Source organism: Hylobates moloch, unplaced genomic scaffold (genome assembly GCF_009828535.3).
Source record: "Hylobates moloch isolate HMO894 unplaced genomic scaffold, HMol_V3 SCAFFOLD_4, whole genome shotgun sequence".
Classification (NCBI taxonomy): Eukaryota; Metazoa; Chordata; class Mammalia; order Primates; family Hylobatidae; genus Hylobates; species Hylobates moloch.
Window position 1 is genome coordinate 103,048,179 of NW_026652279.1, and position 26,019 is coordinate 103,074,197.

General features: G+C 38.4%; 1 protein-coding gene across 4 annotated transcripts in view; it reads left to right on the plus strand.

Annotated features, from left to right (window-relative positions):
- The window catches only part of NAA16 (N-alpha-acetyltransferase 16, NatA auxiliary subunit), a 74,923-nt gene extending 51,836 nt beyond the window's left edge, over window positions 1-23,087 (plus strand). For 2 of the 4 annotated variants that reach the window (XM_032150762.2, XM_058437806.1), the window contains 8 exons: window positions 5,201-5,414; window positions 6,861-7,054; window positions 10,198-10,306; window positions 10,731-10,829; window positions 11,623-11,766; window positions 12,734-12,831; window positions 13,395-13,544; window positions 23,000-23,087. In XM_032150762.2, coding sequence (XP_032006653.2) covers window positions 5,201-5,414; window positions 6,861-7,054; window positions 10,198-10,306; window positions 10,731-10,829; window positions 11,623-11,766; window positions 12,734-12,831; window positions 13,395-13,544; window positions 23,000-23,062 — 1,071 coding nt within the window. In that variant the 3' untranslated portion in view covers window positions 23,063-23,087. Of the gene's footprint in view, window positions 1-448; window positions 593-5,200; window positions 5,415-6,860; window positions 7,055-10,197; window positions 10,307-10,730; window positions 10,830-11,622; window positions 11,767-12,733; window positions 12,832-13,394; window positions 13,545-22,999 lie in introns of those variants that run through there. The other 2 variants (XM_032150763.2, XR_004247738.2) reach the window with 2 other exon arrangements.
- Window positions 23,088-26,019: the final 2,932 nt, after the last annotated feature.

The window sequence follows — 26,019 nt, forward strand, 5'->3', positions numbered from 1 at the left end:
ATCTTTAACCTTCTTTATGTTCAGAAGTTGTAAACAATGGATTGCTTTATTGATCCTCAAGTGATTTTGCTTTTGACATGTCTATATTTTTGTCTGAAGGAAAAAGATTGTTAGTAAACGATTAGTGCTATTAACATAAATTCAAAATTTCTGTTCCCTAATTAGGCCATTATTTGATATTCATCACCACCCTAAGAGGACACACAGCTGATGGCAACCTCTTTCCCCTTTAAAACATCAGGATCTGGTCCGCAGTCAGCCTCTCTCCAGTTTGTCTTCCCAGGATATTTGCTCTCACATTCAGTATTCTGTATAACAATCTATGGCCAGTTTGCAGGCTTATTTTATTGCTTGCTTTTAGGATTATGTGTGTGATGTGCCTTAGTGAGGGGACTTTTCTTTTCCTTTGTGTGAATTTTTGTTTTCCTGTTCTTTGTCATCTCTGAAGCACTCTCCTTCCACATGGACCACAGGAGGAAAAGAGCCGCAAATGCACCCCTGAGGCAGTCCTCAGCAGCCCTCAGTTGTTGGGGGCAATCGGCACCACTGTTCCCATCCTGACGCAGTATAGAACCACAGGCATCGTAGTCAGGTGAGCCTGATGTCTGCACCATGGCAGTCACTTTGGCCTTTTTCCCATGTGAAACTTCTGAGATTACCCACAAGGAAGGCTAAATTTTAGGGGGTGGCTTTTGATGGGGACTGGAACTAGGATTATACCCAAGCATTTTTAGAAATAACCTAATTTTTGTTCTGTTTTTGTTTTTTGTTTGTTTGTTTTTCATGCCCTTTTAAGCCTGGGCTTGATGGCTGTATCTCTGGGGAAAATCCTCCTCATCTTCTCCTTGAAAAATATAAAGCCCTTGGGATGATAGGTGAAATACCCAAGCATTCTAGTTTAAATCAGGCTCTTGTTTCCTTCATAAAACCACAGATCACTAGCTTGTTACACTCCCTAGAGGACCATTATTTTAAGAGCATTCTGCTTGTTATTAAGGAAAGATACATTTTTATTAACTAGGACATTCCCAGTGTGAGGTAAATTGTTTCCCGTATGAAGAGGCTGCTAGGCACTTACGAATTAGTAATTTCAGCAAGACCGTAACTAGAAACTTACCAAATTTTTTGTTTAAATGGAATTTGAATATCCTAAAGATCATTATAGTTGTGAACTTCTTGAACTTAAATTCCATTTCTTCTAACATTGATGACTATATTGCTTTATTTTTTTAAATAATTTTTGAGAATTTTTAGAATATGATAAGTGGATCTTCCATGACTAAGTTTCATTTAGATTATGCTTTCCCTTAAATTTTTAGTGATTTTGGCTGAGTTGCATGGAAAAAAAATTCTGTAATGTCAGAAAATCTACTGACAGAGTTCAAGAAATTAATTGGTAAAAAGCATTTTTGAAGAAAGAAACTACAGGAAAATCATTGGTTGTCACAGATTAAAATGGCAGAAATCACCACCCTCTGGTCATGTTACATAATTATTATCGCTAGAAACTTTAGGGTTTACTGTTAACATTTGAGATTAGAAAGAAGTAGAAACATAAACAAGAAAAGAATCTACTCTTATGCCAATTGTAAGCTAGTCTAAAATGAATATATCCCTACTAAAAGCAAATAAGACAACTCTTTTATAGTTATTATGTATATTCTACATGTGTGCTTATAGGTAGTAGAAATGTATTTCGTATAAATAGGGTGACTAGGTTGATGGGATGATTAATGCTTCTTAATTTTTAATATAATCTAAATTTTCTAATATCTAAAATTCTTAATGGTATCTAATTGGAAGGATTTAGGAGTAATTACAAGCTTCAGATTTATTATGATAGGTATCTACATGAGTTACCTTATGCCTGGGTTTTAAATATTTTAATAAGGACACGGACACCTTTCAGAAATAAAACTTTGCAGTTTACCTTCTAAATAGAAGGTTAGTGAATTGCGAAATAGTTCAAATAAGGGGTAGGTCTTTATTCTGCTTTGAAGAAGTCATTCAAGAGTTCTTTTGTTGAAGGCAGTTTCAGTCAGAATACATACTGCTTTGAGCTCTTAGTAATTGGATTTGAAAAGTTAGAATTCTAGAATAAGCTAGTGTAGTATCTTTTCTGTTTTCATCTTGCCCCCTCCCCCCCCCCATAAGATTTTAGGGTTTACATTTTAAGGTTTTGTAGTCCAACCCAATCTGATGTTTGAAACTTGACTTTTATTAAAACAAACAGAACAACCTTCTTCAAAATATTAAACTTGTGGTTCAGAATAACATTTTAATCTATTTTATCTTTCAAGAATTGAGTTTTCTTTCTTTCCTTTTTTTCTTTTACTATTAGACTTCTGGTGATTGGATTATCATTATTTTAGAATACTGACTTAGATATGAAACAGGGCAACAATATATATATTTCTAACTCTTGATAAGACCTAGGACTTCTGATAGATCTAAACTATAGGAAGATCATAACTTTATCTTCTATTGTATCTTAATCTTTATCAAATTGATAACATGCTTTATAACAACAGATTCTCTATTAAGTAAATTGAGTTGCTTATTTTCCTAGTTGACCTGGTTATTATTTTTTAAATCCAGAGGTTTTTGTTGCCGTTCTCTGTGTAAGCTCTTATTAGTCACATCCGGGAACTCTGAGAGGTAGTGGGAAGGAGAATCTGGTCTAGAAGAGAGGGCCTAATAAGGAATTCCTTAAAAAAATAAAAACACTACACTCTAAAGCTGTGAACGGCTTTTCTTAATTCTTGCTTGGGGGAGAGAGTTAAGGGCATGAGCTGTATGTTAAGATTTGAATACGTAGTTTTCTGCAGTGAGCTAAGTGATTTTTGTCATGCCCTTCATGTTTGGCCAAAAGGTACAGGGAAACTAACTTTATCTGTTGGTGTTGTGTAGCATATTTTTGTGTTTTACAAATTTAGAGACTAAAAAATCAACCCAAGGGGGGCTTCATGGTGTTGGAGTAGTTCTGTGTTTCTTATGGTAGTGGTTACATGAATCTACAAATGATAAATCACATAGAACTATACACACAATGTACCAATGTCAGTTTCTTGGTTTTGATACTGTATTGTAGTTATGTAGGCTGTAACCTTTGGGGGAAACTGAGGGAAGGGTATACAGGACCTTTGCTACTTCCTCTGTATCTATAACCCAAAACAAAAAGTTAAAAAAAAATTCAACCCAAGATTATTTAGTTGTTTCTATATAGTATTCTGCAATACACTGTTTTTTCCAAAAGCAAATATTACAATCACCTGTAGCTGCAGTATCCCACTTGTTTTTGATTTAGCCATATTCTGTTTATCACCATTAGTTTCTTATGGAGTGATTAACAAGCCAGATTTGCTTGAGGCTGAGTGGGTTCGCAAGACACAGTGCTTTCAGTGGAAAAACTGAGAGAGCCTCTGGCAAACTAGGATAAGTTGGTCACCCAATTTATGGAAGACATTAACTGGAGAGAGGCAGCCTATGGGCTGTTACTGATAAAGAGGTGGCTTAAATATTTATGGTTACATACGGCCCCCTCCAAGACTTGACTTAAAATCTCTGTCTATTAATGCTGCTAGGAATATCTCTTGAAGTTTGTCATCTGCCTTTTTTCAGATGTTTCTCGACCTAAAAGAATGTCCTGTAATCTCTTAGATGTTTTCATCTGATTATGTGTTCCAGGACTTCTAGCGCCGCCATTTTTCCTTAGTTAACTGTATTGAATTTTTAAAATATTCTTGTGCCAGTTATAACTTGATTTACATTAAGAGAAACCACTAACAACTTTATGAAATATGTAATCCTTTGATTTAAAAAAAAAAGTTCATGTTAATATTTACTATTTGATTTTATTGGTGGGAAAGATGCAGTTTTCAAATATAACATCATTAAAGCATGGCTTTTTAGTCATAAACTAATGTGAAATGTTCACTTTTTCTGTTTCTTGCCCTCCATACTATGTACTTTTATTCTTATTATAATTTTTCTCTTAAAGTCTCAGGTACTTAATGTAATTCTGTATATAGTGTGTTTCTAATTACCAAGATAATTATCAGATGATTATAGACAATTACTAATATGTCCTCTGCGGAGTGACTTAACTATCCCCAGGACAGAGGGAACATGAACTAGTAGGAAAGCTTGATCTATATTGGTGTATTGAATCACTCATTTTTCTACATGATTTTAGAAAAACTAAAGTATGAAAAAAGAGAGAAGTCAGAGATGGAAATGCATGCAGGGGAAACAGTATTATAAGATTGTTTTGTTGGGGGAGGGGCAGAGGGTTAGTATTAACCTTCGTGGAAGGGATTAGTTCTTAACCTGTTTTGGCCACGGATCCATTGAAAATTGGATGAAAGCTTTGAGCTGTCTCCTTAGGAAGAAGTTTTTATGCTTGTTTATACATAGACTCCAGTTTTAGAACTTCTGCTAAAATGGAATGTAGGTAGTTAATGGGAGCTTATTGAGTAAGAGAAAACCATAAAGTTCTGTATTTATATAACAGTTTACTGTTGAAAATGAACTTTAAAATACATTATTTGATCCTTAACCTTAAGAAATTGGCTGTATGGATTTCTTTATTCTTAACTTAGATTAAATAATTAAGTGTCTAGGAAATGAAAAGGCTTATTCAAGGTCGCATCCCTAATAAGAAGCTTATCTCTTGAGTGGGCAAATACTGTGCTTATTGAATGTCTGCTATGTATTAGGCCCTGTGGCAGGCAGTGGGTAAGGATTGCCCTTGAAAAGGGTAGAGTTGAGTAGAGCAGTCAGATTTGTAAATATTTAGTGTGAACCTACACATATTTAGTCTTCATTCAGAGCTCTGTTTAACTGTGCCATACTGGTTTTTAGGGAATATGGAGAAAGAGTATTTCATTAAAACTAAAATATTAATACATACTAATTTTCAGGTTTAAAAAATAACCTGATCTTTTGACTTATGTAGAAGTTGAGTATCATCACAAAACATGATTTGTAGGGAATGGGCATGGTTTGTAGGAAGAGAAAGTTCAAGTTGAATGCCAAAAAAAATTCATATCCTTTATAGTGTTAAACATTGGAGAGGGCAGCTAAGTGAAAATTGTGACTGTTTAAATTGTTTTTTGGGCTTTTTACAATTTTTTTTTTTCAAAAGGTAGACAATATTGACATAAATGTAAAGGTTAATTTTGTGATTTTTGTTTTTAAGCATTTTTTTGAGATAACTGATGACCAATTCGACTTCCATACATACTGCATGAGAAAGATGACCCTTCGTGCCTATGTTGACCTTTTGAGATTAGAAGATATACTCAGAAGACATGCCTTTTATTTCAAGGCTGCTAGATCAGCGATTGAAATATACTTGAAATTGTATGATAATCCCTTAACCAATGAAAGCAAACAACAAGAAATAAACTCAGGTAACTGAATAGGAACTTAAAAGATTTTAAAAGGACACTAAATTTCAGAATGCCATTAGCGTAAACAATACATAGAAAAATATTAATATATTGTCTGTTGGAGTTGAAGACAAACATTAGATAACTCATATGCCAAAAAAACAAAAATGTTGCAGAGAGAGTTAAAAAAAAGTGGGATGATATTCTGTAGCTGATGCTTCTAAATTACTTTAATGGAACAACTTGGAATTTTTTTTATTTTTGTCTTCAGAAAGACCAATTTAAGAACTGGGTGTGGTGGTTCACGCCTGTAATCACAGCACTTTGGGAGGCCAAGGCAGGCAGATCATTTGAGGCCAGGAGTTCAAGACCAGTCTGGGCAACATAGCATGACCTCTGTTGCTATAAAAATTTTTAAAAGATGAGTTTAGGAAACATAGAAATGTCTGTGGACTTGTTTTTTTCTTTCTTTTTTAAAAAATTGTAACTGAAAATAGCTTTGAGCTCCTTAGGGAAAAATATATAATCTTAAAATTTCTAGTTCCTACCTTATTAAAAATAAGAATATCAGAATATCTGTACAGTTTTTTATTCACTAGAATGTTAATATCTAGGAATATTTGAGAAATAGTTAGCATGAAATGGCCTAGATAACTATCTCAGATATTCCTAGGTAACTGTTCGTTTCTAATATTTATATAGTGTTTAGAGATCACAGGTGTTTATATGTATTATCTCACTTATTCTTGAAAGACTTGATACTGAGAAGGACAAAGTGATTTCCCTGGAGTCATGTATTGTGTAGGAGGCAGAACTGGGCTACAACTGGTCAATTTTAATTAATGCAACATTTACTGGCTGTCCTTTGTGTGCCCGATTTTGTGCTAGTCACTGGGGAAACACTTTCTAAAAACTTTTATATGGGTTGCCTCTGCATCCCTCCTTGCCCAGCCAAAAAACAGAAAAAAAAAGTATACAGCTGGCCCTCCATTTTTGTGGGTTCCACATGGGTGGATTCAATCAACCACAAACCAAAAATATGTTTTTTTAAATTGCGTCTGTACTGAACATGTCCAGACTTTTTTTTTTGTCATTATTAGTATTTCCTGAACAATGCAGTGCAACAGCTATTTACATAACATTTACATTATTTTAGGATTACCTATAGACCATAATATAATTTATGAAAAAGTGAAGTCATTATATGCAACTTAAAGCAAAAGGAAGGTGAAAGATTTAAAGCGATCTAATTAAAAGTGTACAGGAGGATGTGCATAGGTTGTATACAAATACTGTGTCATTTTATATCACAGGCTTGAGTTATCAGTGGACTTTGTGGAGGTGGGGGTTGTGAACCAATCCCCCACTGATACCAAGGGACAACCATACTAACAGTATGTATTACAGAAGAATATGAGGAAAATGCAAACATTGACTCAGAATTTTTGTTCATTTGGATATTTGTAGAAAACTTGTCAGCCAAAGAATTGAAGAAAATGCTTAGCAAGCAGAGAAGAGCTCAGAAAAAGGCTAAACTAGAAGAAGAAAGAAAGCATGCAGAAAGAGAACGTCAACAGAAAAATCAAAAGAAAAAAAGAGATGAAGAAGAAGAAGAAGCCAGTGGCCTTAAGGAAGAACTTATACCTGAAAAATTAGAAAGGGTGAGATGGGTTTTACTATCTTTGTTATTTGGTAAAATTTATGCTATTTGGTTCCGTTCTGACAGTTAACATGATTTATTTAAATCTGTAAGAAGCCATTTGAAATATTTCAAGGTTTTTACAATAGCAGTCAATTATCTTTGAGTGACAATATACAAATTTTGGCTAATGCAAGTTATACATAGAATTGCAATTGTGGCAGGCAGAGTAATGGCCCTGCAAAGGTGTCTGTGTTCTGATCCCCCCAGCCTGTGAATATGTAACCTTACATGGCAAGGGAGAATTAAGGTGGGAGATGGAATTTATGGTTGTAATGAATTGACCTCAAGATAGAGAGATCAGCCTGGATTGTCCATGTGGTCCTAATATCATCAAAAGGGACCTTAAAAGTTGAGGATACCAGCAGCAGAGGTCAGAATGATGCAATGTGAGGAGGACTCAACCTGCTGTTTCTGGCTTTGAAGATGGAAGGAGGGTGCCACAAGCTAAGGAATGTGGGCAGTCTAGAGAAGCTGAAAAAGGCATTGAACGGATTCCCCCTTCGAGTCTCCAAAGGAGAATGCAGTCCTGCTGACACCTTGATTGTAAGCCCAGTGAGACTGTGTTGGGCTTTTAACCTATAAGAACTATAACGTAATAATTATGTTGTTTTAAGTCAATAAATATTTGGTAATTTGTTACAGCAGCAATACAATTGTCCATTACATATGGAATCATCTCACCTTATATGTCATACTAGAAATGTTTTAGCTACAAAGAGATAGCACCTCCAGGATTTTCTCAAGTGTTAATAGTTGTTTTGGGATCAGATTTAAGGAAATATTTAGTTTTCTAGTTTCTTCACTGTAAGTCTAGTACAGTCGGCCTTTGAACAACATAGGTTTGAACTTTGAGGGTCCAGCAAAGGATGGTTTGATAATTTTAGAAAGATGTTTGGGTTAAAAAATGTCCAGATAACAGAAGAATCAACTTCTCATCAAGAGCCAGCAGAGAAGTTCCAGATGCCATTGAGAAAATCATTGAGGAGAAGGGGTATCTGCCTGAACAGGTTTTTAATGTAGAAAAAAAGTGCTCTATCACAGGAAAAAATAAAAGCCACAAAGGACATCTATTAATAAGGAAAATAAACGAGCACCAGGATTTAAGGCAGGAAGGGATAGGCTAACTACACCATTTTGTGCAAATGCAGTTGGGATTATGACCATGGCTGCCTTTATCTATAAAGCTACTAAGCCCTGAGCCTTGGAGGGAAAAGATAACAGCTGCCAGTCTTTTGGTTTCACAACAAGAAGGCTTGGACAGTGAGAAACCTTTTTCTGGATTGATTCCATCAATGCTTTGTCTCTGAAGTGAGAAAGTACCTTGCCAGTAAGGGGACTGCCTTTTAAAGTTCTTTTGATACTGGACAGAACCCCTGGCCATCCAGAACCTCATGAATTCAACTCCAAAAGTGTAGAAGTGGCCTACCTGACCCCAAACATGTCTCTAATTCCGCCTCTAGATTAGATCAGGGGTCATAAGGACCTTTAAGGCTCATTACGCCTGGTACTCTATGGAAAGGATTTTCAACACTGTGGACGAGAACCCCAGTAGTATCTTATGAAAGTCTGGAAGGATTACATCATCAAGGATGCCATCATTGTTAACAGAAAAAGCCTTGAAAGCCATCAAGCCCAAAACAATCCCTGCTGGTGTCCAGATGTTGTGTACAACTTCACAGGATTTATGACAGCCAATCAAGGAAATCATAAAAGAGATTGTGGATATGGCAAACAAACAAAAAAAGTGGAGATGGCGGTAAAGGGCTTCAAGATTAGGGAACCTGGAGAAATTCAAGAGCTAATAGATGCCACACCAGAGGAATTAATAGAAGGCAACTTGATGGAGATGAGTGCTTCCAAACCATTGCCAGATGATGAGGAAGAAGACATAGAAGCAGTAGTGCCAGAAAACAGACGGACATTAGACATTCTGGCAGAAGGGTTCCAATTATTCAAGACTATTTTTTGACTTTTATGACATGGACCCTTCTATGATACAGGCATTGAAACCAAAGCAAACAGTGGAAAGATTGGTACTGGACAGAAACATTTTTAAATAAATGAAAAAGCAAAAAAATTGTAATGTACTTACATAAAGTTAGATGGAATGTGCCTGCCTCTTCTGCCTCCCTTTCCACCTCCTTCACCCCTGCCATCCTTGAGGTAGCAAAACCAGCCCCTCACTCTTCAGCCTACCCAACATGAAGACAAGGATGATCCACTTCCACTTAATGAGTAGCAAATATATTTTCTCTTCCTTATGACTTTTTTTTTTTTTTTTTTGAGACGGAGTCTCGCTTTTTCACCCAGGCTGGAGTGCAGTGGCTCAATCTCGGCTCACCACAACCTCTGCCTCCTGGGTTCACGCCATTCTTCTGCCTCAGCCTCTCCGAGTAGCTGGGACCACAGGTGCCCGCCACCACGCCCGGCTAATTTTTTGTATTTTTTTTAGTAGAGACGGGGTTTCACCGTGGTCTTGAATGACTTTCTTAATAACATTTTAATTTCTATAGCTTACTTTATTGTAAGAATACAGTATATAATACATTTAACATACACAATATGTGTTAATCAGCTGTTCATGTTACTGGTAAGGCTTCCAGTCAACAGTAGGCTATTAGTAGTGAAGTTGGGAGAGTCAGAAGTTACACATAGATTTTCAACTGCATCGGGGGGTGGTCAGCTCCCCTAATGCTCATATTGTTCATGGGTCAACTGTATTATAAGCATTTTAAATTTTATTACCATCTCCTTACTATTTGATGCCATTTTGTCTCCTTACTTTAAATGTTTATAGTATATAGGGGATTGTCAGTACGTGATGTACCATCTCTTTAAGTCTGTGGAATAACTTTATGTATTTTTTTGTTTTAATAAAATGATCTTGATTCTGTAACCAGAAAAAAAGCTATTTCTGTTTTGAAAAGTATTGATTGTGTACTTTGAATTTATTTACAGATGATTGTTAAATGTTTTCTTGTTATTGGGTTTTATAAAGAAAGCTGTCTAAATTACTTTAGACATACGTTAATATAAAATATTAGGGGAAATTTGACTTGTGCTGATGTTTTTTAAATAATTTTCCTTTCTGTTTCAAAATAGGTAGAAAATCCATTAGAGGAAGCCGTTAAATTCCTTATACCTCTTAAGAACCTTGTTGCTGATAACATTGACACTCATCTGTTAGCATTTGAAATATATTTTAGAAAAGGTAATAAATAGTTTGAGTTCAGTTTTTAATCTTTAATTATATTTGTGACCATATTCAGTGTCATCTTTGTCAGTTAGATCTATTTTTGTTTCTTAGATTTTCATTTTAGCCTTCTACAAAGGCTCTTTTCCTTGGCTACTCAAAACTTAGGTGGGTAATAAATTACAATAGTACTATCAAATCCAGTGTAAGAATAGTTTGAACAACCGTACAAATTGTCTACCTGAAGCAATTTTTATGATTTTTCAAGCTTTTCTTTAGAAAGCCATAGTTGACTTTGATAGCCAGAGTCAACTTTAATTTTGCTTACAAGTGTTATAAAAAAGGTAGCGTCTTGTTGTTGAACTTAAGTGAGACTAAAATAAAGTGAGGAAAATACTGTGTAAGTATTAATGCTATTACTTTTGTATTTTTTCTGACACAGGAAAGTTTCTGTTAATGCTGCAGTCTGTCAAACGAGCTTTTGCCATCAACAGTAATAACCCATGGTTACATGAATGTTTAATTAGATTTTCTAAATCTGGTAAGTATAAAAAAGAACCATATTTACATTTATGAATTATTTCTAAGGAGAGGAGGTTGTTAAATCACTGTTGATCTGATAAGTATTTAATAACCCTCTCTTTGTGAAGTAAAAAGCCCTGATTTGTATTTTCATGATACAGATCCTCTGATCATGGCCCAAGCTGTCAATGGGATCCCACTGAGAGAAGCAAATATAAGTTGTCTTACATTAAGCTGGTGGACATTAAAGAGATTTGCAATAACTTAAAGCAAAGTAAATAATAATGATTTACATAGTAGTTAAATGAACATATGTCTATAAAATAAACATGTTAGCCAAGAGATGGTAGAAATTAGTACATTTTTAGGCTAGGATGTATTTATATTCCAAAGGAAGAATAATAATTGTACTATGTAAAATCAAGTTTAATAATAAAGGTTTTTTTTTTTTTTTTGAGACAGTCTTGCTCTGTTGTCTAGGCTGGAGTGCAATGGCACGATCTTGGCTCACTGCAACCTCCGCCTCCCGGGTTCAAGGAATTCTCCTGACTCAGCCTCTTGAGTAGCTGGGACTACAGTTGTGTGTCACCAGGCCCGGCTAATTTTTATATTTTTAGTAGAGACGGGGTTTCACCATGTTGGCCAGGCTGATCTCAAACTCCTGACCTCAAGTGATCTGCCCGCCTCAGCCTCCCAAAGTGCTGGGATTACAGGCATGAGCCACTGCGCCCAGCCATAAAGGGTTTCCAATAGGTTTTTCTTTTCAAAGGACAGATCAAAAACAAAAAATCCAAATGTTTTTGTTTTTATAGTGTCTAATCATAGTAATCTTCCAGACATTGTGAGCAAAGTTCTATCTCAAGAAATGCAGAAAATATTTGTCAACAAGGATTTGGAAAGTTTTAATGAGGATTTTCTGAAACGTAACACTACCTCTCTTCAGCATCTACTTTCAGGTTTGTATGTAGCCCCCAGGGTTAAAATACTTATGGAAAAAGCGAACAAAGAGAAAGTTTTGACACCCCCAAATTTAAAGCAAATGAACAGTACGGTGTGTAAGTATGGGGAGAGAAATGTGGACAAATTTAATGTTATGTTCAATAATAGGGGAAGCAGGGATGGATTCATAGGATGTAATACCAGATTTAAAGTGATGTTTATTCAAAGGGTTTGTAATAACAGGGGCAAATACTTTTATAATAAATGTGCGGGATTGAACATACAATATAATCTCAACTATGCATGGGAAAAAGGCTGAAAGGAAGTGTCTACGAAAGCTTTAATGTTGATTTGGGGTGTGTGGTTATAAATGAGTTTTTTCTTTTTTTTTTTTTTTTCTTTGAAATGGAGCCTCACTCTGTCGCCCAGGCTGGAGTATGTTTTTTCTTCTAATTTATAGGAGAAATATAAACTGTGTTTCATTTTTTAAAATTTTACTTTCTTTTTGAATATGCAAACATTTTCCTGTTTTCCCCGCCCCTACTCTCCTCCTCTATGACAGTAATTTATTCCTTAGATGTTTTATTTTAGAGTATCTTTTTTCATAGTTTTGGCTGAAATACTGATTGATGCCACAGGGCAGTCCATATTTACATTCTGAATTTTATTTCTAAGGGGAGGAAGTTGTTAAGTCACTGTTCATCTGATAAATGTTTAATAACCATCTTTTTGTGAAGGAAAAAGCTCTGATTTGTAGTGTATTTTCATGATATAGATACTCTGATCATGGCCTATCAATGGGATGCTACTGAATAGGAGGTAGGGAAGAAATGTCACACTTGGCTCTCTTGAGCTGATAGGAGCCAGCTCCAGCGTACCACTGATTAAACACTTAAAACCATATTTTAAGTCACTGGCCAGTTGATATCACATAAAATGTAAAGTATAAGTGTTTATTCATTTTGAAATGCCTTGGTATTTCAGGTGCTAAAATGATGTATTTTCTGGACAAGTCAAGGCAGGAGAAAGCAATTGCTATAGCCACTAGACTAGATGAAGCTATAAAAGATAAAGATGTAAAGGTAAGTTTTTTGCATTGGCTGATTTATGCTTACACAGTGATGTAACAAAACGTGTCTTTACAGCATAATTCTTAAGTAGGCCTTCAGAATTAGGCCTGGATGTTAATCCCAGCTCTATCAATTATGAGATGTGTAACTTTAGGCAAGTTATGTCTCTTAGCTTCTTTTTCCTCATTTTTAAGATGAGGGTGAAAATACTACTGCTCTCACAGAATCCATGAGAGAGTTACCTGAAATAATAAAACGTGAAGTGCTTAGTGCCTGGCACGTTGTTAAGTACTCAGTAAATGTGAGCTATTGTTAGTAAAGGACACTGATTTTTAGTGATCACAGTTTTAAAATGTTCTCTTTTTCAGTTATTAGAATTTTACTGCCTTTTTTGGGGTTGATTTTTTAATGTGCCTTTTTTGAGGTGATTGCTTACTGTGTAGATTGTAAGGCATTATTTTAGACTGAGGCAGCTTTCTCAATTTGATTAACACATTGCATCTTTTGATTAAAGTGGTTATTAACTGCGAGCTTATTATTTTTAAATAATTTGTGTTTTCCTTTTGTTTCACTAGACATTAATAAAAGTTTCTGAAGCACTGCTTGATGGCAGCTTTGGGAACTGTAGTTCCCAATATGAAGAATATAGGACGGCCTGTCATAACCTGCTTCCTTTTACATCTGCCTTCTTGCCTGCTGTGAATGAAGTCGACAATCCTAATGTGGTACTGAACCATACAGCTAATTATGATGTCTTGGCAAATGAAATTTGAAATCTTCTAGAAAGTAGACGCCTATAGACTCAAAGCTGAATTGAGATCAGGGTTTCTTTTCCAGGGTGTATTTTAATATACGTATGAAATGAAATATTTGGTTAGGATTTTTAAATGGCATATTCTGTAAGCTTATTTTGTTCTTTACCTGACCTGCCAATTTACATAACCATCTGTTAAAATTACCTGTTCATTCTTACACAGTTTTGTGGTAGCTCCTGTTGCTTCTGTATAATTATGGTAATTTCTTACTAAGCTAAGTTGTATACAACTCCACTGTATTATTTTCTTTAGATTCTGATTTCAGGATCTGTGCATTGAGTCCTTGTCTGTTTTATTGTTTATTTGCTTGCTTTTTAATTAAAGCACATCAGTTTTAAAGTGTTAACTATATGTTGAAAACAATATGGAGGCTGGGCATGGTGGCTCACACCTGTAATCCCAGCACTTTGGGAGGCCCAGACTGGCGGATCACCTGAGGTCAGGAGATCGAGATCAGCCTGGCCAACATGGTGAAACCCCTTCTCTACTGAAAATACAAAAATTAGCCAACGTGATGGCACGCACCTGTAATGGAGCTGCGGCAGGAGAATTGCTTGAACCTGGGAGGTGGAGGTTGCAGAGCTGAGATCACTGCACTACAGCCTGGGCGACAGAGCAAGACTCCATCTCAAAATAAAGGAATTCCTCTTGGCAGATACTGAAATTTATTTTAAAATTTAATTCGTCCTTTTTTCATTGTAATATTTCATGGTTTACTATTTCCTTTGTAGTATTCATGAAAATGGTATTTTCTGGTTGAATAAGGGTACTGTAGTTTTGTGTAGGTGATTTCAGAATGTGAAGGCTGGTTTGTGGAAATTCACTGGTAAAATTGTTGCATATCTCTCTCTCCCAGTCTTTTTTTTTTTTTGAGACGGAGTCTCGCTCTATCGCCCAGGCTGGAGTGCAGTGGCGCAATCTCGGCTCACTGCAAGCTCCGCCTCCCGGGTTCACGCCATTCTCCTGCCTCAGCCTCTCCGAGTAGCTGGGACTACAGGCGCCCGCCACCACGCCCGGCTAATTTTTTTTTTGTGTTTTTTAGTAGAGACGGGGTTTTACCGTGGTCTCGATCTCCCGACCTCGTGATCCGCCCGCCTCGGCCTCCCAAAGTGCTGGGATTACAAGCGTGAGCCACCGCGCCCGGCCTCTCTCCCAGTCTTAAAAGCACACAGGCAAGAATTAATGCTTTCTTAACTAAGTTACTTCGAGTGTTAACAAGTAGCTTATACTGAGGTGTGCTTCAAGGAGCATTATAGGGAAGAAAACAAATTAAAATGAAACATTGTTATTCTTATAGCCATGCATTGACCATTAAATGCATTTTTATATCTCAGCAAAATGAGATTTGAAACTCATTAGTTTAACTCTTAAAACATAGTGTTGTTAAACAGTATTTTTTGGGGGCGGGTGGATAGCTTTTTGTTCTATCTTGTACAGAAAACAGTAATGGAATCACTCATGTTCAGAACCTTGTAAATATGTCTGTAATATTAATGCTTCCCTTTATTAAGACAAATATACATTCAAAAAGGGAGATTTTATTTAGACACACGTTTTCTTTTCACCCTAATCTATTTAGATTCATACTTATTGAGATGGGAAAAACTCACTGTAAAATAATGCCCACCTAGATAATGCTATAATAAATTATTTTGTACACAGTTGCTTATTTATGTTTGTGTTTTGTTACTGTTTCACATTACCAGTATTTTCTGCAAAATGTTCTTTGAGGAAGTAACTTAATCACCTTAATCTTTTCAGGTTTTATGAAAAATGTAATTCTCAGTAACTACCTACAAAGTATATTTTTGTGCTGCAGTAGCTTGTCTTTTAGTATTTTAATAATTTTGTAACTACAGATGATCACTGGCTTAGGATGGTTTGAGTTAAGATTTTTCAACTCTACCATGGTGCGAAAGTGATATGCTTCAGTAGAAACTGTACTTGGAGTTTTGAATTTGGGTCTTTTCCTGGGCTATGATATACAATACAATACTTTTACATAAGATACTCAATATTTTATTATAAAATAGGCTTTGTGTTCGATGATTTTGACCAATTGTAGGCTAATGTAAGTGTTCTAAGCACATTTAAGGTAGGCAAGGCTAAGCTATGATGTTCAGCAGGTTAGGTATATTAAATGCATTTTTGATTTATGAATTTGTCAACTCACAACAGGTTTATTGAGACATAACCCTAGCATAAGTCAAGGAACAGCTGTAGTTCATCTTTGTCATGAAGTATCCTGACACATAATTCATGTTACTTTCAGCAAAATGACATTTGCATAAAATATGCCACTCATAATGTGGAAATTGTGCGTTCAGCAACAGCCTTTTAAAAAGTATTTCATTGGAGCCATTTAGAGTTTGAGAGTTCTGGGGCAGATGCAGTTGAGATGTGAGTAGTAAAATTTGAGGTACATGCATGGGAGGCAAGGTAAAGGGACACTGAAATTAGTGAAAACAGTAGTGTATTGGTCAGTATATACTGGTTCCATTCTCCTTCCTTTCTGCGTTCCACTTCGAGTATAAAATAAACATCATAAACCTGGGACATGGGCAGGAATCTTCGTTAGGATAAGGAAGGCAGGGTGTGTCGTGTCTCTCCACCCTGTACCTTTACCATTCCCCCAACCTTGGGAGAGGCCTTTTTAGTCTCCAGAAAGTTAAAAGGAGAATAGGCCAACCCCAAAGGAGAAGCATCTGAAAGCCAGACACTTAGAGAAGTCTTTAGTCTCACGAGAAAAAAACAAAAGTTTATTCCAGGTGATCCAGTCAAGTTTACCAGAACAGATAGGAGAAGGCACAAAGATTCCAGGCATAGGGTGATAATTTAAGAATTTGGCTTCAGGTTTCCTGTGATTTGTTTCTTGAGGAACTGAATGAATTTAATGGGCAAGAGTCTACAGAGTCAAGAACCATAGTAGATCTCGGATTGAGTTGTTAGCTAGAACAAGGGCCAGCAGACTTTCAGTAAGGGACCAGGCAGTAAATATGTAGGCTTTGAAGGTCTCATACTGGTCTCTGTCACAATTCAACTCTGCTGTTGTAAAAGCAGCCTAGCCAGAGCTAATGGGTATGACTGTTTACCAATAAAATTTCATTTAGAAACAAGGTATGGGCCAGATTTGACTTTCAGACTAGGCTGTAGTTTGTGGGCCCTAAAGCTACAAAAGTTTGTGCAAAGTGAAATATTAGAAATAACCTGTGAAATCCATTTTTTTCCTGCCTAAAGCCAGGATGAATTTTATGTATATTTTAATCCAAGCATCCTGACACTTTTGCTAGGTTATAGAACTCTCCTTTTATTCAGTATGTTCATCCTAACAAAGTGTCTTTCATGTGCCAGGTACTTTTCTATATGATAAGGATTACAGGTGTTTTGCTGAGTGCCTTTTACATGCCAGGCGGTTTCCTATATGTCGAGAATAACAGTGAAAAATAGACAAAATCACTGAAATTGCTCACATTCTATTAAATTGTGATAAGAGGGAAAGAATCATTCACTCAGTCTGTATTTGTTGAGTACTTATATTTCAGACATTGTTCTAGGTATGACAGATACAGTAATGAACAAAATTAGGCCCGTATTCTCCTGGGGTTTATATTCCATTTGGGTGAGAGGGAAACAAATATATAATATCAAGCAGTAATCATTTCTGTGAAGATAAGCAGAGTGTGAGTGTAGATAGTAACGTGGTTATAGTGAAATTCAAGAATATCAACCGTCTAAAAATGTAACAGATTACTCTCTAAGACAATCAGTGACATCAGATTTATCTAAAGCATTGAACGTAAGGAAATGGAAGGTTTCAGGCTGGGAGTGATGGCTCACGCTTGGAATCCCAGCACTTTGGGAGGCTGAGGCCAGCAGATCACCTGAGGTTGGGAGTTCGAGACCAGCCTGACCAACATGGAGAAACCCCATTTCTACCGAAAATACAGAAAATTAGCCAGGCATGGTGGCACATGCCTGTAATCCCAGCTACTCGGGAGGCTGAGGCAGGAAAATCGCTTGAACCCGGAAGGCGGAGGTTGCAGTGAGCTGAGATTGCACTATTGCACTCAGCCTGGGCAACAAGAGTGAAAATACATCTCAAAAGAAAAAAAAGAAAATGGAAGGTTTTTAAAAAGCATTGAAGAAAAATAACTTTGAGTTTAAGATTTAAATCCAATTAAATTAACTTTAGACTGTGACAGCACATTAAAAATACTCATGCGTATAAGTCTCAGAAGATTTGACATACCAAGATCTTCATGGAAAATACTTTTGGAGCAATGTTAAATACAACAATTAGAAAATAAGATGGCAAAAATTCTGACGTAGCGCTAGTTACAATAAACGTTAATTAGACGTTAGCCAATTAAGACTCAGATTCTCAAGCTGTATTAAAAATTCTTTACAAGATGCATACTTGAAAGCAAAAACTGAAATAAAAGGGTGGCAACACAAGGCTGATATGAACTAGAATAAAGCTGAGGTAATAGTCCAAATAGAATTTAATGCAAAATATGACACATTGTACATTGGTTTTAAAAAATACAACAAAAACCAAAAGATACAAACCATCATTAACTTACGTGTACTTGCAGCCTCTAAGTATATCAAGCACCAGCCTGGGCAACATACCAAGATCCTGTCTCTACAAAAAAATTAGCTGAGTGTGGTAGCTCATGCCTGTAATCTCAGCTACCTGGGAGGCTGAGATTGGAGGATCACTTGAGCTCACAAGGTTGAAACTGCAGTGAGTTGTGATCCTGCCACTGCACTCCAACCTGGGTGACAGAATGAGATCATGTTTCACAAAGTGAAGTATATCAAGCAAAAACAGACAACTGAAGACAAAAATAGAAATGCCAACAATGTAGTTGAGGATCTTAATACGCCCCTTTCCCTCTCAACTGGAAGATAAAGCAGACAACAACAAAGCAGAGAGTAGAGTTGCTGAAGACAGTACAATTAGCTTGAGCTAGTATTTATACAGAAGTCTACACAAGCTGGATGTGGGCACACCCACCTGGAGTCCTAGCTACGCAGGAGGCTGATGAGGGAGGATCGCTTGAGCCCCAACAGTTCAAATCTAACAAGACCCCATCTGTTTAATAATAATTAAAAATAATAAAATACTAAAATATCTACACAAAATAGAGTGATTGAGTTTACTGTTTTTCAGTAGGATGGTCCAAGAAGCCCTGTCTAATGAAATGAAATTTGAACAGATATCTAAATGAAGCCAGCTTTGCAGATCAGATATTTAGGAGAAGAGTCTTCCGGAAGGACTAGGAGGGGCCGAAGTCTTGAGATGGGAATAGGTGACCTGGTGGCAAGGTGTCACTTTTTTTTTTTACAGCTTTATTGACGTATAATTCATATTCAAATAACTGCACATATTAAATGTATGCAATTTGTTAAGTTTGGGCATATGCAAACACTGCGATGCCATCACCACAATCAAAGAAATAGACACATGCAGCACCTCCCAAAGTTCCCTTGTGTCCTTTTTGTTGTGGTAACAACACAACACGAAGTGTTCTTAACACTTAAAAAATTTGAAGTGCATAATATAATATTGTTCACTGTAGGCACTATGTTGTTCGGCAGATCTCTCAAATTTATTCATCTATAGCATAAATGAAACTTTAACCCATTGAACAACTCCCCACTTCCCCCACTCACAACCCCTGGCAACCATTGTATTCTCTGCTTCTATGAGCTTGTCTATTACAGATAACATCAGGTAAGTGGAATTACGTAGAATTTGTCCTGTGACTGGCTTATTTCACTTAGAATAATGTCCTCCATATTCATCCATGTTGGCATAAATGGCAGGATTTCACTCTTTTTTAAGGCTGATATTCCATTGATATATATGCCACATATTTTTCATTCATTTATCTGTTGATGCACACTTGGGTTGTTTCCATATTTACTATTGCAGTGTGTCTTTTTTTTGTGTGTGTGTGTGTGACGGAATCTCACTCTGTCGCCCAGGCTGGAGTGCAGTGGCCACGATCTCAGCTCACTGAAAGCTCTGCCTCCCAGGTTCATGCCATTCTCCTGCCTCAGCCTCCCGAGTAGCTGGGACTACAGGCGCCCGCCACCACGCCTGGCTAATTTTTTTGTATTTTTTAGCAGAGACGGGGTTTCACAGTGTTAGCCAGGATGGTCTCGATCTCCTGACTTCGTGATCCTCCCTTCTGGGCCTCCCAAAGTGCTGGGATTACAGGCATGAGCCACCACGCCCGGCCTGCAGTGTGTCTTTTTAAGTTCCTTAATAGGCAGTATAATGAAAACATTTGGACAGCAAATTTAAGTAACTAAGAAGCTTAGTATAAGAATTACAATGGATTTCAGTGCCTCCTGGCTCCTATTCTCTGAGAGGATAATCATGAGATCTGAGTTTTTCTTTTGAGGATAGTCTCATTAATCGATTTGGTTAACAGCTTGTTAAAGAAAATTACTTTAATCTTTGATGGTAGGAAAAGCCTACTAGCCCGTTCTTCTTTCCTAGAATGTGTAGATGTTAGTTCTAGAACGCAGGTGTCTGTTAATATTTTAGCAGCACTCTGTGACTTTACATCTTTAGGATAGCCATGTGATAAGTGAAAGTTCTTTATGTTAAAGTAGCTAAAGTGGCTTCATAGCCCCTGAACGGGATCATATATTGGCTTCGGCTCAATCCCAGCCTCTGGGAGCCTGTGAACCTACAGCCATATGATCAACCCACCCCGTAGCTTATTCAGGACTACTCCCCTATCCCTTATCCTCCACCCCCTACTCCTAATCCACCAGGGATCTGTAGGGATTCATACTTCTGGCAGACCTGTGACCATCTGAGTTCCACTCAAGGTGTAAGCGCTCTCTGGTTCCCTTTCCTCTCCCATCCTCTCATCCCCATCTGTTGTTTTCTCTTCCTTAGGTCAGCCCCCCTCTATACTCTTTCCTTGTGTTCTTTGCAATTTACCCTCTAAAAATATTCAACTGCATGGCTTTGGCAGATGCAAATTCTTAATCTTCCTTGTACTAAATCTACGTTTTCACAGTTCCATACGTCTTCTTTCTCTGCCTTCACCATTTCCCCTTATCTTTTAATTTTAACTGAAAATCGTCACAGATCTCTACCCATTATGCAGCCCTTTCAAGTGGAGACTGTTTATTCTCTCACCATCTCCCTGGAAAGGGCATTCAGAGCATTTCACTCTCCACCATTTCTAGCCCATCACTCTTCCACCATTGTACAAATAAATCCATGCTCCTTTGAGGATAATGCTATTGGGCTGTACTCTTGACACCTCTTTGTTGCTGTCATTTATACACCTCTCTGACTCACAGACTTTCCCTTCTCTCCAATCATGCTGAAATTCCAGGTGGTTTCAGCATCTATTTGGTGCACCACTCAACACTCTGGCCTCTCAGTTTCTTGATCTCCTTGGTATCAATACTTTTCATCTCCATCTGTTTTAGTCTGTTTTCTGTTGCTGTAATGGAATACCACAGACTGGGTAATTGATAAGGAAATTATAACCTCACTTCCCATTTAAACAAAAAATAGAAGCCATCAGATACAAATTCTTAATCTTCCCTGTACTACATCTATAAACTTACTTCCAATTGCAGAATGTTTTCCTCCTTTCATCTTGTCACATTTTTCTTCCCCAAAAGGGTAATTTTCCCTGTGTTCTGAATTTCTTTCCCTCAGGTCTTAGGGTACTTACTTGGCTTGATCACGTCCTGTACCATTTCAGTCTCTTCCTCTCTACTGGAAGCATGAGCTTTTTAGGCATGTTCAGAAAGGGCATCGTTTTGCAGTTTGTTTTCAAATCTTGCAAGGACATATGTGGGCTAGCAGTTGCCTGCTATTTGGGTGCCCTGTGATGACCACTTATTTAGCTTGACTGTAAGTTCTGTAAGGTCTCCAACCATGTCTGTCTTGAGTATGAATCACAGAGCTCAGTGCAAAATAAATATTCATAAATGTCATGGATGAACACTCACACTCACTAAGTATTTTCTCTGATCTCTCATTTGTCTTCACCATTGCCCTGTGAAAGAGGTCGTATTATCATCCCCATTTTCCATGACACTCAGCTGATAGGATGTAAGCTTCTCTCAGGGCCACACAGTTTCTTAGTACAAGGCAGGATCCAAACCCACTCCTTCTAATTTTGAATTGAGTGTTCTTTCCTCTCTGTCAGATGCTCAGCAATCATGCCACGTCTTACTCATTTTCCTGGCCTTGTGTGTGTTTAAAGTCTTGTTTCCTCGACAAGAGGTTCTCTTTGTTTTTTTTTCCAATTCCCATTTATTTTTGGCTCTTGGGGCGATGTCATCTTTTCAATATGAAAAAAAGCAGCAAGTTCAACACAAAATAGAAATCTCAAATGTAGGATAGAACAAAATCAAGTGTGTGGAGGGGGAAGCAACAGCAAAAGGAAGAAATGAGATGTTGCGAAAAAGATGGAGGAGGGTTCCCCTCTCCTCTGGGGATCGACTCAAACACTGATGTGGCAGTATACACCATTCCACAGTCAGGGATGTTCATTCTTTTTAGGGGGTAAGAAAGTGGGGATTAAGAGGACATTTCTGGAGGCTTAGGGACCAAGGCTGGACTCTTTCCCCCCCCTCCTTGATCCCTTTCTCTGATCAGGGGAAAGGAGCTCGAGTGAGGGAGGTAGAGTTGGAAAGGGAAGGATTCCACTTGACAGAGTGGGACAGACCCCTCCAAAGAGTAGAGCTTGGAGGGAGATTGAAAGTGGAGATAATACTGCTGACACCTCTCTTGAAGCTGAGATGGGAAATGGACATACTTGGAAATTAGTGACTTTAATAGCCTGGATTTCCCTCTCCAAAACTTTAAAAATGGAAAATCCCATCCCCTTCCTTATATAGTGACTTCTACCCACTACCTTCTACCATTTTCTACTTTGGGCATAGGATGGTGGCCATTATCTACATGAGTTTTCAGCACCTGGTTGGTTCTAAATGGCATCTGGATGAGACCCAGCTTCTTGGAGATTTTTAAGAGGGAAATATTAACTGGACAGATGGAAGGAATGGGCACCAGAAGGAAATACATGGTCACCCAGAATAGCAGAAACCTAGGTTTCCCGGAGTGGAAAGAGAGAGGAGACATTCAACAAACAAGTATTTATTGAGTGCCTATTATGTGCCAGGCACTGTTCTAGACCCCCCAGAAGAAAAAACAAAAAACAAGATAGAGGCGGCAAACACAAATTCTGAGGGAGAGGAAAGGGGCAGTTGAGTTAAGATGGCTAAGGGAACTGAGAAGCCGGAGGTGATGGGGGCTCTGTCTTAGGCCTCCTCTTCGGCCTCCTCACCGAAATCCTCCTCCTCTTCTGCAGTGGCATCCGGGTACTGCTGATACTCAGAGACGAGGTCGTTCACGTTGCTCTCAGCCTCGGTGAACTCCATCTCGTCCATGCCCTCGCCTGTGTACCAGTGGAGGAAGGCCTTCCGGCAGAACATGGCAGTGAACTGCTCCGAGATGCGCTTGAAGAGCTCCTGGATGGCTGTGCTATTGCCGATGAAGGTGACTGCCATCTTGAGGCCACGAGGTGGGATGTCACAGACAGCTGTCTTGACGTTGTTGGGGATCCATTCCACAAAGTAGCTGCTGTTCTTGTTCTGCACATTAAGCATCTGCTCATCGACCTCCTTCATGGACATCCGACTATGGAAGACAGCAGCCACGGTGAGGTATCGGCTGTGGCGGGGGTCAGAGGCAGCCATCATGTTCTCAAAAATAGGTTCTCTAAAGCAGGGTCCAGGCTAAGCTCACAGCAGGTACTCATATTCTTTCCTTGGCTTTTATTTATACTTTTTTTATTTTCCAGTTAACACTTGGTTAGCATATGGTAATTGTTTTTCTGAAACTTTGAAGTGCATGGTTAGTTCATTATTTCTCCACTGGAGGGCAAGCTTTCCAACTCAAATTTTACTTTTCTGATTTCTTGAGAATGAAAAGAAGGACCGTACATTGGCCAGAGTTGATTTTTGTTTTAATTGTCTCAGGGAAATGAGATTGTTGCCGTGTGTTGGAAGTGTCTGTATTTCCTCCTTGTGTAATATATAGATTTCTGATCCAATATGTCCTGATCATTGCCTTCTGCAGAGGTTAAAAATCCCAGATACAGCCTTTGCTCTGTGTAAAGCCCATGACCTGGCCAGTGTGTCTGAGTGCAGTTTTGTGTGGGAGAGGGCCCTGATACAAGAGTGGAAAGAATGGGGACTGGTTGCAGGCAAGTCACGCCCTCCCTGGCCCCCTATTCCTTGCCTGTAGCGTGAGGCGGGTTATCTAGGTTACAGCATCCCATGATTCTGGACCCACAAACCAGAAGGCTCTGAGAGTCCAAGACTGTGTCAGACCCATTTTGGTTACCCCACAAATCCCCGCCCTGCCACAGTTCACTGAGCCCTCAACACAGAACAGTCCTGTGACCAGATGTGCAGGTGTTTTCCACACACGAACCAATTCTCCAACACCAGCTGGGTGTCCTACAATTCAACTGAATCCTGACACTGTTTACCTGAAGTCAGCATCCGACCCCTCAGGTGAAGGGCTCAGTCCCACAAGACCATCCCCTCTTCAGATGCCGATCCCAAGTCCAGACCTCTGCTCCTTCTGACCGACCAGCTATAAATCACGACTCCTTCTTTGGGTTCCATCATTTGCTTGAATGGCTTACAGAACTCAGGGAAGCAGTTATATTTCCCATTTATCATAAAAGATATTACAAAAGATACAGATGAAGAGATGCACAGAGTGAATTGTGTGGGAAGGGGCATGAGTTTCCCTGCCATCTCTGGGTGCCTCATTCAACACTTCGAAGTGTTCAGCAACCTGAGAGCTCTCCAAACCCTGTCATTTTAGGTTTTTATGGAGGCTTCTTTACTAGGCATGATTGATCACATCCTTGGCATTAGTGATTAACTCAACTTTCAGTCCTCCCCAATCCCTGGAGGTGGAGGGTGGCTGGAAGTTCCAGCCCTCTAATCACGTGGCTGGTAACCAGCGTTCCCCGCCCACCAGACGTCTCATTAGCATAAAGAAGACACTGACACAACACTTTAGAGATTTCAAGAGTTTTAGGGACTGTGTGCCAGGAAACGGAACAAAGAACAACTATTTACATTTTACAAAATCACAATCCCCAAGAGTTATGCCTGAGCAGCCATCTCCTAACTGAAGGAGTAGGACCAGTCGTGGTTCTGTGCACCGTTTAGTCAACTCAGCCTTCATCCTGGGCTCCTGTGTTTAGACAATGGGAGTTTTGAAAATGCGACAAAAGTGAACCAAGACTTTTAATGCAGCATGTGACTTGTTCCACATAGAAGAATATGGCAACCCTGTATATGTGAATTTAGCTTCCAACAGTTATCCTGCACATGGGGGTTCTAGGTTCCCCCTTGCATCCCGAGGTCTACCTCTTGGCTTTGCTGCAAGGCATCTATCTGTCTGCAGGTCCTGAGGAATGTGTCTCAGCACAACTGCACATCCTCAGCTTCAGTTGCTGGGGGATCTGAGAGTCATGCGAACCTGACCCAGCCTCTCCCAAAAGTGATGATTGTCCGCCAGTTTGCCAGGATAGCTGAGTAACTCATTCGGTGAGTTCTTAGCCACTCTCATCTTCCTCCATCATCAGTGGTGGGGGAGAGGTTTAATTAGGAGCATGTTGTACCACTTTGGTGAGGGTCTCACTTGAGTCAGGGAGAGGCACCTGGAGTCAGAGTATACTTTGAGAGCATCATAAGATTCTGATCTGTTTATCTCTACTTACAAGAGGAGTCATTTCGTTAGCAGAAATGATAACTGTATTTTCCAAACAGGGAAATAAAAAAGAAAAAATGATAACTACCTTATCTACATAATGTGAAATGGCAACCATTGACAAACTAAGAGAACTAAGCAAGACTGTCTGTTGGTGACTTCCAGTAATATTAATTTGTACTTTTTTCTCCCCCAATTTATGAGCACATACATTGTAGCAGGAATAAAAGCTTCAGGAATATTTTGTGGCAGAAAAAGTTGAAATGGAAAAAAACATCATTAGTTGCTTATTTCCCACCAATAGAGTAAGGCTGCCATTATTCCATTTCATTGGCAAACGTTTGTATCTAGCTGAAAACCTTCCCAGACCCTCCAGGAGCAGAGATTGAGGACCACTGCATTAAACCTTTAAGGCTGGTCTGCTGCCTCTGATGGAGTTAATCTGCTTCACATATGTGTTGAGCTACCTTACAGCACTTATATACCTCATTTCCGGCACACTACCTTGCTGGGGCGTTATCTGGATTCATGTCTTATCACTGCGACTGGACTGTAAGCTCCTTGAGCCAGGGTGAGCGACACTGCCTGGCTTTG